General features: G+C 46.1%; 2 protein-coding genes and 1 long non-coding RNA gene across 5 annotated transcripts in view; 2 read left to right on the top strand and 1 right to left on the bottom strand.

The window, feature by feature from the left end:
- The first annotated feature begins 132 nt into the window (after positions 1-132).
- LOC137670424 (uncharacterized) lies at positions 133-4,730 on the top strand. 2 transcript variants are annotated; one of them, XR_011049246.1, is made up of 3 exons: positions 133-241; positions 940-1,016; positions 4,544-4,730. It is a non-coding gene; the product is annotated as an uncharacterized lncRNA (long non-coding RNA). The 2 variants fall into 2 exon arrangements; XR_011049245.1 differs by having other exon boundaries at positions 133-302.
- On the bottom strand, positions 2,618-4,603 carry LOC137670422 (nucleoside diphosphate kinase-like). The gene is made up of 3 exons (XM_068413267.1): positions 4,475-4,603; positions 3,839-3,940; positions 2,618-2,638 (listed from the first exon to the last, which is right to left on the bottom strand). Exons 1-3 carry the CDS (start codon positions 4,601-4,603, stop codon positions 2,618-2,620), a joined length of 252 nt encoding a protein of 83 aa, XP_068269368.1.
- Positions 4,731-10,453: 5,723 nt separating the features above from the next.
- Positions 10,454-12,226, top strand: part of SPAG9 (sperm associated antigen 9) — a 63,398-nt gene continuing 61,625 nt past the window's right edge. For both annotated transcript variants that reach the window (XM_068413064.1, XM_068413063.1), the window contains exon 1: positions 10,454-10,871. In XM_068413064.1, coding sequence (XP_068269165.1) covers positions 10,566-10,871 — 306 coding nt within the window. In that variant the 5' untranslated portion in view covers positions 10,454-10,565. The remainder of the gene's footprint in view (positions 10,872-12,226) is intronic.

The following is a 12,226-nucleotide window of genomic DNA, read 5'->3' as shown; positions in this document are numbered from 1 at the left end:
GCCCGCCCACACCCGCCAGCCCGAGGTGTCGGGGGTGAGGGCCGGGCCGGCGGGACACTGCTACGGAACCTGGCGGCGGCCGCTGCGCTCCCTTAACTCCCGGCGGGGCGCGGCCCAGCTGCCACCGAGCTCCCGCCGCGCCTGGCAGCCGGCCCGGCCGCCCGCCGGGCTGGGGGAGCTGCGGGCCGCGTGTGCCCGGCGGCTCCTGTCGCCTTCACCTCCTCGAAAGCCGCCTTGGAAGGTTATTGACATTCAGTTGCAGCAACGGGGTATAAGCCTTTTCCACAGTGAAAAGACTGAGGGTATATAACTATACGAAATGAGTTTTTACTGAGAGGCACTTGCTTTGCTGTTTTCGGAGATAATCCCTGTAGCCTGGTAACTAATGCTTGCTCCTGGCAGCCTAGGTTAACCCCAGCAGCGTGCCTCACAGCTGCTTGGAATTACATTTCTCACAGAATAGTGATGTGGGATCCGTGAGCAAGGAAAGGTGTCGGCAATAGTGTTGGGATAGGGGAAGATGAAGCTGCAAAGTGTCAAAACGCAGGGGTAAAACTCCCCAGTTCCTGGACTCGTGTCATAAAAAGAATTAGGAAGAGTGTTGTTACTTTTTATGATGTTTACTACTTGACCTGTTACTAATTTACAAAACACCTTTTCTCTTCCTGAGGTAGTTATAATTGTATACCATCACTGCAATTGTAATATTAATGAAATACCGTTTGCAGTACTTAATGCAGTCCCTTATTGACAGGCCACTCCTAATTAGTGAAACTAGACACGCTCAGTGAGACATCTCAGATGTGCAGGAGTATTGCATCTCTTCTGAGAGATGGCTGACCTCCACCTCCTCTTGGTCTCAGTGCATTGGAAATACTAATCAGTAGCTTGCTGACAACCTCCACATCTCCAGATAACCCAAATTTCTCTATTTTGTAGTAAGCAAACAAGAAAAAGAAACCTCAAGTAATCCTTCAAGCAAAAGTGGAACTGGAGAGGAATCATCTCGTGCACAGGTTTGTCACATGTTCCCTTTTCTTTTAACAACCTTTAACTTAATTATTTATCTTCTATAACACTGTTTATCTTTAGAAAAGAAGCTAACAACCTTACCTACAGTTTGGTAGTTAGGGAATTTGTTCTCTCTCCTTATAATAATTAATTAGATCTAAGACAATATAATGAAAATTTCCTTTTATTTCACTTAAGAAACAGCAAATGGTTTATTTTGTACCATCTCTTTTTAGGAGTTAGATATCTTCACAAAGCATTGATATCTTCACATAAGCATTGAACTGAACATTCATTGCACAGGTTAGTCTTTGAAGCAAAAACTCACTATAGGAAAAAATCTAGGAGCTTGAACAATTAATTTCATGAAACTCCTGCTTTTAATGAATACAATGTTGCAGGTAAATAAAGACATAATATTGACCCCAACACATTTCTTTTCCTCCTGCAGCAGAGCTAGTGAATATTTGTTGTTAAAATCTCTGCAAGAGGCTGATAGTTTTCTCTGGTAGAAGCAGACAACTCTACTGAAATACATTTAGCGTTATGATGACTGTATTTCTTTACATCATTAAATAAATTTTAAAAAAAGTGCGAAAGTCACTTCTGAAATACCTTATCCAAGAACAGCTTGCTTTGGGAGCACCAGCTATCAAGGAAAGAACACAAATGAGAACACAGCTAAATTATCAGCTGTTCAGCCAGTAAAGCAAACACCACTCTGTTGCTCTGTGCAATGTCAGAGGACTGCTACAGTAAGGTGCCTGAAGGTAGATCTCCCTCATCCATCCTCACATTAATCTTCTTTTCACATAAAAGGGCATTTCAGAAAGCCTGGCCGATTAATCCTTCCTTAAAACGGTAAATAAATCCCAGGGAGGGGAGGGGGATGCAAGCTGAAACAGTGTCAATCTAGAGGAAAGTTCTGATTTTAATCAAAGCCATGCTCTGGATACAGGCACAGCACATTCTGGAGAGAGAAATAAGTAAGTTTTTTTCTGCAGCCATTTTGCGCATGGGGATTCGCTTGATATCAAGTTCAATCCTCAACATTTGGGCACACTATCAATATATTTACATACCACCAGTTGTCCCCTAACATTTTAAGAAAGCTAACCTTTGACACTGAGCTATTTGCATATTTATTTACCAAATCAATTTTTACCACTTTTTTTTTTCTATTTACCAAAATACCTTCTTTGACTACAGAGTGTTTCAGGAAAATATATGCATTCTGTGTCATTAACAATTAATGTTTTACTTCTCTGTGTTTCAGTCTCATATCTCTCACTCCCAGCAGCAGCTTTTTAAAAGTACAATTCCATCGACAGCTCGACAGCTTTTTAACCAAAGCAGCAGCAAACACTGACTATATTTAATATTCACAACCGAGCAGTCTCACAGATTTCTGAGACAGGTTTATACTAGTTTATGTGAAGCACTTTGAAACAGCTAGAGGCTAGCAGATGTTTACAGACAGTAGGGATATCAAAAGGTATCAGCTCAGTTTTGGTCATAGATCCATTCATGAGCACAGCTTCTGTAATCAACCAGTTCTTCAGGAGTGAACCATAAATTGATCTCTGTCTCAGCACTTTCTACAGAATCACTTCCATGAATGATGTTCCTAGGAAAAGAAAAGGTGGATATAAAAGTAATATAATCCTCACACTCAAAGCAAGGCAAGATTCTTTTTTTTGAAGTGGTCTCCATTATGAAGAGAAGTTGTGAGTAACTGTGAAGTAGTAATAGGCATGGAGTTACGCAATTCCAGCTTTGCTCATCACTTTTGTCAATGGGGAAGACCACGACTCGACTTCCATCTTTAGATAGTAACATTAAATGGGCACAGGGAACAGCAGCTCTGTGCATAAGACAGAGAAGGATGGAGCACAGCTCCTACATATATCGTGACATACCACTGGACATTTAGTGTCTTTACACGGTATCAATAGTTTCAAAATATACCTTCCAACTTGAACGCAGAGGTCACCACGAATAGTGCCAGGCTTCGAATCGAATGGATTAGTTTCCCCTAGCATCACTCTTCCAGTCTTAACCACGTTAAGACCTTCCCACACCTTAAAAAAAAAATCCATTGAGATTATTACATCTTAGCAGTAGATAAAGTAGCAAGAGTTAATCTTACCTTCCAGAATTACACAATGCTGCTCATCCTGGCGAAAATCACCATCTGAATATTGCTAGTAGCAAGACGTATTTTATCTCCCATTTTTTCTGTCAGATTGTTGAAGCATCTGCTGAAGTTCTCCCCTTCTGCCCAATACCTCTCCTCACCAAGGATGGGAAGAGAAAAATTTTAAATCTCAATATGGTAAACAGCCTTACAAAGCTGTCTGCTCATTGAAGATCTAGACCTCCAGCTGAACTATTTTACAAACACACTAGCAAGGAAAAAAAGAGAAAAACCCTTCTAATGATGTTAGACTGAAAAAGATTTTCAAAGTTGTTATAGCTTAGGAGTGTAGTAAAAATATTCCACATCATTTTTCAGCTTGCTTAATACATGGCATTTCATAGTGCGCTTTTTGTGCAGGTTTAGTGTTTCTCAAGGTGTCCCAGCTTTGGTTTCCCCTTTACCCCCGCCCTCTTCCTCAACATCCTGACTCAAAGGAGAGAAGGATAATGAGAAAAAGATTAAAGAGAAAGGAGTTAACAGTACATCTTCCTAATGACAGTATTTGAATCTAGGTTTTAAAATTCTTTTAAAAGTAAACTAGAATTCAATAAGTAACACAACCTTATTGCAGGTAAGACAATTAAACAGTACATTTTTCTTAGCTGAGCTTCATTTTTAAGAACTCACCATAGCTACAACAGGTCCAGAGTGCATATACCGCACCAGACCATCATAGAACGGCCGGTCTTTTAAGTCAATGTAGTGTTCTCTCAGAAGGTCTTCGGAGGCCTGCATTAAAAAACAACCAACCAAACCAAAAAAGCTTACTGTAAGAACTTAAGAGCATACTGAAATCACATAGATTAACCACAGAGCACTATTAATCCTAAAACCTGCAAGCACTTGAAAATTCAGCATTTCTAGCATCTTCCTAGAAGTACTTTTGGTCGATACGAATTCGAACGGTTTGCTTTAACCACAGTTGAACTTAGAAAGGTATCTTTTGCCCATATAGACAGCTTATGTGACCTGGTATTTGTTGCAGTTATTCGAAGATATTTATTAGCTATAGGATGCACCTAGAAGAATATTCTCTTCAGACTGAGGACATCAAGTTACTAAAATTAGTGTGCTTAGTATGTCTAAAGCATTTAGCTAGAGCTGGGAATTGGAGCTTTTCCAAAATATCCAAAATATTCAAAGACTTCTCAAAATTTCAGGTTTAATTGTTCTGAAGACTACATTTGTCATTATAGCATGCTGCTTTATTTTAAGGCTGCAGTTGAAAAGAAAAAGGAGACATACAAATTAAGGAAAACTTACATGTATTAATTTCATGGCCACCAGTTTGAATCCTTTCTGTTCAAATCGCTTGATGATTTCTCCCACCAGTCCCCGCTGAACTCCGTCAGGCTTGATGGCGATGAACGTGCGCTCGGAGACAGAAGCCATCGTCCTGAGGATGAAGAGAATAAAAGTCACTATTCCAGAACCAGCAGGCAAGTGCAATCGCAGCCCTGTATCGCGTGTAATATCAACTATTATTATAATTAAATCAGCTACATCTTAAGGTCATTAACCCATGATCTGCACCGATTTGATAAATCAATCATGTACACACAAAGTAAGTTTAAAACAATAACAATGTGCCACATATAGAAACAAGCAATTAGCAAATATTAAAATCAGAAAAGCTCTAAGTGGAACGGAAGGTAAAGTCTGTCACAGGTACATCTCAGAGTGCAGCAGGGGAGGCTGCTGCCCACAATTCAGGGCAAAGCAGGCTGAATAAATCCATGGGCATCATTTTCATCTGCAAACCAGTGTTATCGGGGTTTGGGGTTTTTTTTGAGCACTGTTTTGCTGCAAGTCTGTGTCTACGTGTGTGCACATACACACGTATACGGGTACGTACAGATGCATACACACACACACACACACACGCGCGAGGGGCAGCCCGGCAGGCGGGGGTGTCCCCGGGCGCACCGCGGGACGCAGCGGCTGGTGCCGGTTCAGTGTTGTAGAAAAGCGCTGAAACGCGTCGGGGCTCAGCCCCCGCCCGCCGCCCCTTTTCTCCCCAGCACCACCCCGCGCCCGCGCCCGCCGCCCCGCCTCACCTGCTGCCGGCCCCGGCTGCCTCTGCCGGCCCATCGCGGCGGCCGCTGCGGCCGAGCCGCGGCTTAGCCCTAAGCCGCCCCCGCGGGCCGCCGGTGCCGCCGCCTCGGGGCGGCCGCAGGCCGGCGCGGCCGGTTGCCATGGCGACGGCGCGGCCTCCCGCCTGCAGGGGGCGCTGGGCCGGGCCCTGCCGGAGGTGCCGCAGGTGTCGCCGCTCCAGCCCCCGCCGGTCCCAGGGTCTCCCCGGCCGCCCGCCGCCCGCCGGCTCCCCCTCAGCCCTTCCCGGGAGCTCTCCGGCAGTGCCGGCCCGCGCCCTCGCTCTAATCCGATAAGGGGATTTGGTCCGTGATCCCTTTTCCTGTCCCGCCGGCGGCCCCGGCCCGTTCATCCGGCCTCTCGCCGCCTCCGGCACCGCAGCACCCAGCCCGGGGGTCTGCCCTTGGTTTTATACTGTCATCTACTATTTTCTCTTGTCCAAGTCATTTAAAGGGGGGATGCTAGGGAAATGCCTTTTTTAAGCATTTAAGTCTTAGCTGCTGAATCTCATTTTTATTTAGCAAAAGGCACACAAAATTATTTAAATAAAAATCTCATCATCCTGCTGTTCTGTTTTCTTCAAGCTTCCTCTTTAAATAAGGCATTTTTTTTAGGTCACAACACCATTCAACAATTTACCACTTGACTGTTTTGCCTCGAGCATTTTATTCCCTTTGAGAGATCTGAGGATAAAACATCTGGATGCCCAAGTTCTCGCATTCGCAGCATGTCCTGCTGAGAGAAAATCTGTGCTTGTCCTGGTTTTGTTTCTGAAACTGGGAGGAACTTCCTGGGCTCCACTCCCTTGCTCTTCTTGAAAGCCAAATAATGCAGATTTCACTTCCCTCTGGGCAGGACTTAGCTGCTGCTGAACAGGGTAAGCTCAGCTTTTTGATAGCGTGGATTTCCTTACTTGGGATCCCTTTTCTTTGCTACAATCTGTCACACATCCATGTCTTACTTTTAGTTCTGGTGGGAGAATCTAGATCTGACATAAGCATCTATTCAAGCAACCTGCTTGCTAGTATTCAGGGGTCTTTGTTTCCAGGTATGATCCTACTATCCTACATTCTTCCAAGGTCTCTGATTTAATGAAAGATGTTTTAAAAAAACACAGCCTTGTACATCCTAGCAAGTGCCCGTTGAAGTTATTTTGGACTTAGAATTTCTGAGTATTCTCCTGATAATGTCAAACCACTATATTCTGTTGTTTAAATACATGTTTATTTAAGACATTTCATACTACTAAACCTCTAATGTTTTAGTAGTACTCTAACTCTAGTGCTGTAATCCACACTAAGGCAAAATAATATTTAAAAATAGAAAAAAGGTCTCTAGAAACAGGATGTTTCGAAAAATACCCACTTAAAAGCAGCAACAGGACATCTATTTATAGCCTTGCTAAAACTATGTCATTTAACGATTAAAGCTTAGGACTTGCCGTAAGGTGAGCAAGCACTATTTGCAGCTTTACCACAGGTCTGCTGTGTGATTTTTGCCAAGTCTATTAACCTCATTAAATAAGGGTCATCTTTGTCACTTTTGAAATAAATCCATGATTAGCAGAGCATGTTGTGCATTATATAGTACTTGACACACCACAGAAGCATGCTTCCTTGTTATTTTTAATGTATAAAGAACAGCTTTTCTGCTGGTTGAAAATTCTACCAAAATTACTAAATTACATTGAAAATTACATGTTTACCTAAAATGCAAAGTAGTCGTCAGTCTAGACAAATAATTTCCTAAAAACGGGCTGATCATGGGAAGAGAAAGTAAAGTCCTTCAAAGTCTTCAGTGAGTAAACTAAGTATAATTACTGAGCTCAAGCCATTTACACATTACTTAAAACCAGCAGAGATTTTTAAAACCGGCCTAAGGCAAAAGACTGACTGTGAATATCTCCAGACTTCAGGAGAATTTAAACATAGCTCCCAGCTTTGTCGGTTTGTTCCCAGCTTTGTAGTGATCTCAGCTAACAGCCTATACCTGTACCGCTCAGAACACGTGGGGAGTTCTCATCGGGACTCCCATTTTGTGCTGTGCACCTCTTGCTCCTTATAACCAGACTCTGACACAGTTTTGTTGCTCACGGCTAAACTACTCTTCATTTAGCTAAGTATTGCTATCATTCATCTGTTTTAGCTTCATTTCTGTTCTCCTTTAAGATATAAAGCACCACAGAATTAAGCTTTTACAACAGTTTCTTCCTTTGGGTAGTCCACATTAAGCTCTTCTCACCCCATAACAATTTGAGGGCTAATTTTCTTTCCTGGTAAATTGCAAATCAATTTACTTTAAAATAAACTGTTATTTCTAGGGATAGGGAATATAATTTTTCTTAATATCCAGAAAACTTATTTCTTTCTCAGGCAGTTCTTTCCCCAAGAGTGTGAATTGCATTTTACTCTAGTAGTTACTACAGCCAGACACTGCTTTCAAGCTATAAAGACAATACTATCACATTTCTTTGTGCTGTTTCATATGCTTGATTAGTTTACTAAATTGACAGGTCATCAAGGTCCCTTAATCTCCGGGCAAGCAACTAGGATATAATTCTGTAAATTGTTCTATTTTTAATCCACCCCCAAGTTTCTCATCTCACACTGTCTGCAAGGTGCACATCATAAAACATGATCACAGTGGTAAGACTGTCAGTAAGATACGTTTTTACACCACTCGAAACTTGACCCCCAGGTGATTTTTCTGATTTTCATCTTTTTAAATACTCCGTTTATTCCTGTTAGAAAACCCCCCAGGTGACTAGAAATAAAACACGAGCACAAATGGCTATCTGCTACCTGTACTCCTCAGTCTGACTGCGACTCTAGTGGCAGCAGCCTGCCTGTTGTGATGGACTCGATCCAGCTGTGAAAGAAAACCACATCTATCCATTTTGCTAATAGAAACAGGATAAAAATAGCATCTCCTCAGAGACCCCTTCCCTTAAAGGCTGTCAGCAGACACCTTGACCCATTTTTGCCGTCTGTCAGAACGTACGTCTTTGAGCTTTATTTGTGCAGTTTGCCAAGTAGGATGGCAATAACTATAAAACTCTACAGAGAGAAAAAGATCTCTGCTACAATTCAAGACAATTGGTATTTTTATCCTCACAATAATCTGCTGTTCTTTAGAGCTGTCCTCACATTATGCAGCGTTACACATGAATAATGCGGTGAGGTGTAGGTTACAAGCCCACTGCAATTAGATACGGCCTGCCAGCCTCGTCCTGAGAGCAGAACGGAGTTCCCTCTCACCTTTGGCTGTCTGCAGTCTTCCTGCAAGATTTATTCAGGCTCAGTAAAAAAAACACAAGTCATAACGCCCACCCCAAAGGCTCTCAGTGTGTTCCGCAATACAAACAACTGAGGCAAATGGGAAACGATGTATGACCTGAAGGGAGAGACAAATTCTGGAAGACAGCTTCCCTCAACACTCCTGCACCAAGTCAGGATTGTAATCCCTGGCAGACTGCAGGCTAACACAGAGAAGTTGCATTTTTTTCTCAGTGGAGAACAGCTAAAGAGAAATATGAAAAAAATAATCTTTTCATAGGGATCATTTCCAATCATTTAAATGAAAATTTCACTTGAGGAGATGAGTAGGTAAGTATACATTGTGTCTTTTTTAAAATTATTTTTCAGCTAAAATGATGTAAATTTTTTGGTCGTAATTAAAAGGCAAACAGCTTTTCTTTCCTTTTGCCGTGTTTATAAATAAATTTGTACTTTAACTGCCTATGCCTTAGCCACAGTAAGTTAAATATTAGCTTAGGAGGATGATGTCCAAACAGAATTCATAAGAAATCCAATATACGGGGCTGAAGTCTTTTCTTCTTCGTCATTCCTGCGCAGACCCACTAGCTTAGTACATAAAAAGACAGCGCAGCATATGCATTTAAAGCAGAGTTACTGTCTTAGAATCAATCCAAATGGGAGAAAATACAGTGCAAAGCTCTACTGCTCTCCAGTGGAAATCACAGTTACAGTTCCAGCACTTCTCAAGCATTTGCATTTTTTAACACACTCATTTCTTTGTTCCTGTCCTGTTGCTGCACTGCCGGGTTCCTTAGCTCCCTTGTACATTAAATAACTTTTACTTGATGAAAAACAGTGATTTCCCCAAATATGAATTATATGATAAAAATGAGGGATGCGAAGCAACTCTGAAACTTTTCAGTCTCAGTAGATGTTTTCAAATTTACCGTAAATGTCTCGAACAGCTCACATTATTCCCATGACAAAACACATGATCCAGGATGGAATTCACTGATCCAAATCCTAGGAAACCCGATCTCTCTTAGCAAGTGCAAGATGCTTTCTAAGTTGTGTTATTGCTAATAAAACAGGATTCCCGGTATTTATTTATCTGGAGACCTTGTTAGAAATGAAACGTCTTTTCGCTGTCAAGAGATCAGCCAGCACTGCGACCCAAGCATGGCTTGGGAGCTGGGAAGTCCTAACATCTAGTTTTAGCTCCGTCAGTCATCCCTAAATGAATCACTTGATCTATTTATGCCGCTGTGGATGCAATAAATAAATAATAACGCTTTCATGTGAGCTGTCAGATAGCGTTTCCTTAAATCTTCCATTCCAAAGGATGAAGATTAATTGCGCAATCCCCTGGGCTGGCCGCCCGCCTCCCCGGCCCCACGGGAGGCCACCTCCACGGGCGGCGAGCTCCCCGCAGGGCGCAGCCCGTGGGCCCCGGTGCCTCAGCGACGGAGCTCGGTGCTCTCCAGCTCAACCGGCACCGGCACGGCCTAAACCTGAGGCGCACACCCTGCCCGAGGGCCCGGCAGCCCTCCGCCCCCCACCGCCGGGCGCCTCGGCTTTTGCTCCAGTGACCCCCAACGTGTCGCAGACACCGCGGCCGCCGCCTGGCTCCTGCGGAACGCGGTTTCCCGAGGAGGGACACACCGGGGCACAGCGGCGACCACCAGGGCTACCGCCGCCGCCTCACCCGCCTGACGCGGCACCGCTCCGCCCTCCCGCCCCGCCCGCGTGACGTCATGCCCAGGCCCCGCCCCCGCGCGGCTGCGGGCGGGTGACTCGCCCCGCTCCTCCCGCGTGACGCGGCGGCTCCGCCCCGGCGCGGCAGGTGAGGTCAGAGCCGTGCGCCGCGGCCGCTCTCCGCCCCCTCCCTCCCCGCTCGCCCGGGCTGCAGGCGAGGCCCCGCCGCAGAGGGAGGAGGCGGCGCCGGGAGCGCGCTGAGCTGCGGCCGCCCCGCCGGGCCCCCGGAGGGAAGGCGCTCGCCGGCAGCCATGGAGCTGGCGGACGGCGTGGTGTACCAGGAGGACCCCGGCGGCCCCGGCCCCGCCATGATGTCGGAGCGGGTGTCGGGGCTGGCGGGCTCCATCTACCGCGAGTTCGAGCGGCTCATCGGGCGCTACGACGAGGAGGTGGTGGCCGAGCTGATGCCGCTGGTGGTGGCCGTCCTGGAGAACCTGGACTCGGTGTGCGCCCACAGCCAGGAGACCAGCGTGGAGCTGGAGCTGCTGCGGGACGACAACGAGCAGCTCCTCACGCAGTACGAGCGGGAGAAGGCGCTGCGCAAGCAGGCCGAGGAGGTGAGGGCGGGCGCCGGGCCCGGGGGCTGAGGCGGGCGCGGAGCCGGTGGAGGGCGGGGGCCCGTTCCCGAGGCGGGCGGCGGCTCCGGGCTTCCTCCGTGGAGGCGGGGGGGACTTCCTGCCCTCGGCGGCGGCCGGGCCGCCTCCCCGGGGACCGCGGAGGGCGGGGTGCTTGCGGCACCGGGGCCCGGGGTGCCCCGCGGCCCGGCGGTGGCTCCTGCGGCTCCCGCGCAGGGAGGTCCCGGGGGAGCCCCTGTCTGAGGGGCCGCGGCAGCCACCGGGTGACGAGTTCAGGTCGCGACGTGTTCGTGGGAGGAGGGAAGGCGGGGAGCGCTCCGTCCTGCCCGCTCCGCCCGCGTGTCCTCCAGCGCCGCGGCGGAGCCGGTGCTGCTCCGGGCACTGTCGTGGGGTCTGTGACCGCAGCGGGCGGCAGAGCTCTGTCACACGTGAACTCAGCACGGCTGGTCCTGGAGGACGCGTAAATAACTCTCCGAGAGCGCTCTGCAGCGCTGGTCTTCCAGTCGCCAGGTCCATAGAGGCAAAGCAGAACAGCTTTGCAGGGCGAACACGGAACCATGTGCAGACTGCTCTGCTCTTTCACTTTCCCTCTGGGTTTTCCCTGTGGCGGAGGTGGATTGTCCATTTCAGATCAGTTGTAAAGGGTATTTACAAAACATGGTGAGAATGCATTGCCAAAAATATGGAAATATGTGCTGTCTACGCTCAAGTTCTTCAGAGTTGGTGCATAAAAGCTGCAGGTGGTGCAGACTGTTCAATGACATAAACTCTGACTTTGGATGTTACTGCAAAAATTGAAATAAAAATATCTAAGAACTATTTCAGCGTAAATAAGCTTGTGAAGCATTATTTTCTGCGAGATTATAAAGCAATACAATAGAAAGTGGCCGTGCAGGATAACTTTCTCCAGCTCATTGTCTTGCCGAACTCCTGTAGGAAATTGGATTGACAGCATTACCTGTAATAGAGCAGCCGGCTTACAAGTCTGTTTCCAGGCTTCGTGTCCTGTGCTTATCTCTGTGGTTGTGCTTTCCTTCTAAATTTTCCAAAAATCATATGAATAACGACACTGAGGGTGAAGACAATATTGACAATGAAAGCTTAATTTGAAAAATGTTAGCCCTTTATAAATATTTGTATACATTATGGTAATAAGCGAGTGAAAAATGTTTGCAAATTGTTCCAGGACTTTGTTAGTTTGTTATGAAGTAGGTGTGAACGGTGGCTCCCCAACCCTTGGAGCAATAGGCCATTCATCCTCCTTGTCAAACATGTAGCTGTTTGATAGTGCTTTATGGTCTACACTCTGGGGACTACTGCCATAAAGACTTAATCAC

Source organism: Nyctibius grandis, chromosome 15 (genome assembly GCF_013368605.1).
Source record: "Nyctibius grandis isolate bNycGra1 chromosome 15, bNycGra1.pri, whole genome shotgun sequence".
NCBI lineage: Eukaryota > Metazoa > Chordata > Aves > Nyctibiiformes > Nyctibiidae > Nyctibius > Nyctibius grandis.
This window is presented reverse-complemented; position numbering and strand designations above follow the sequence as displayed.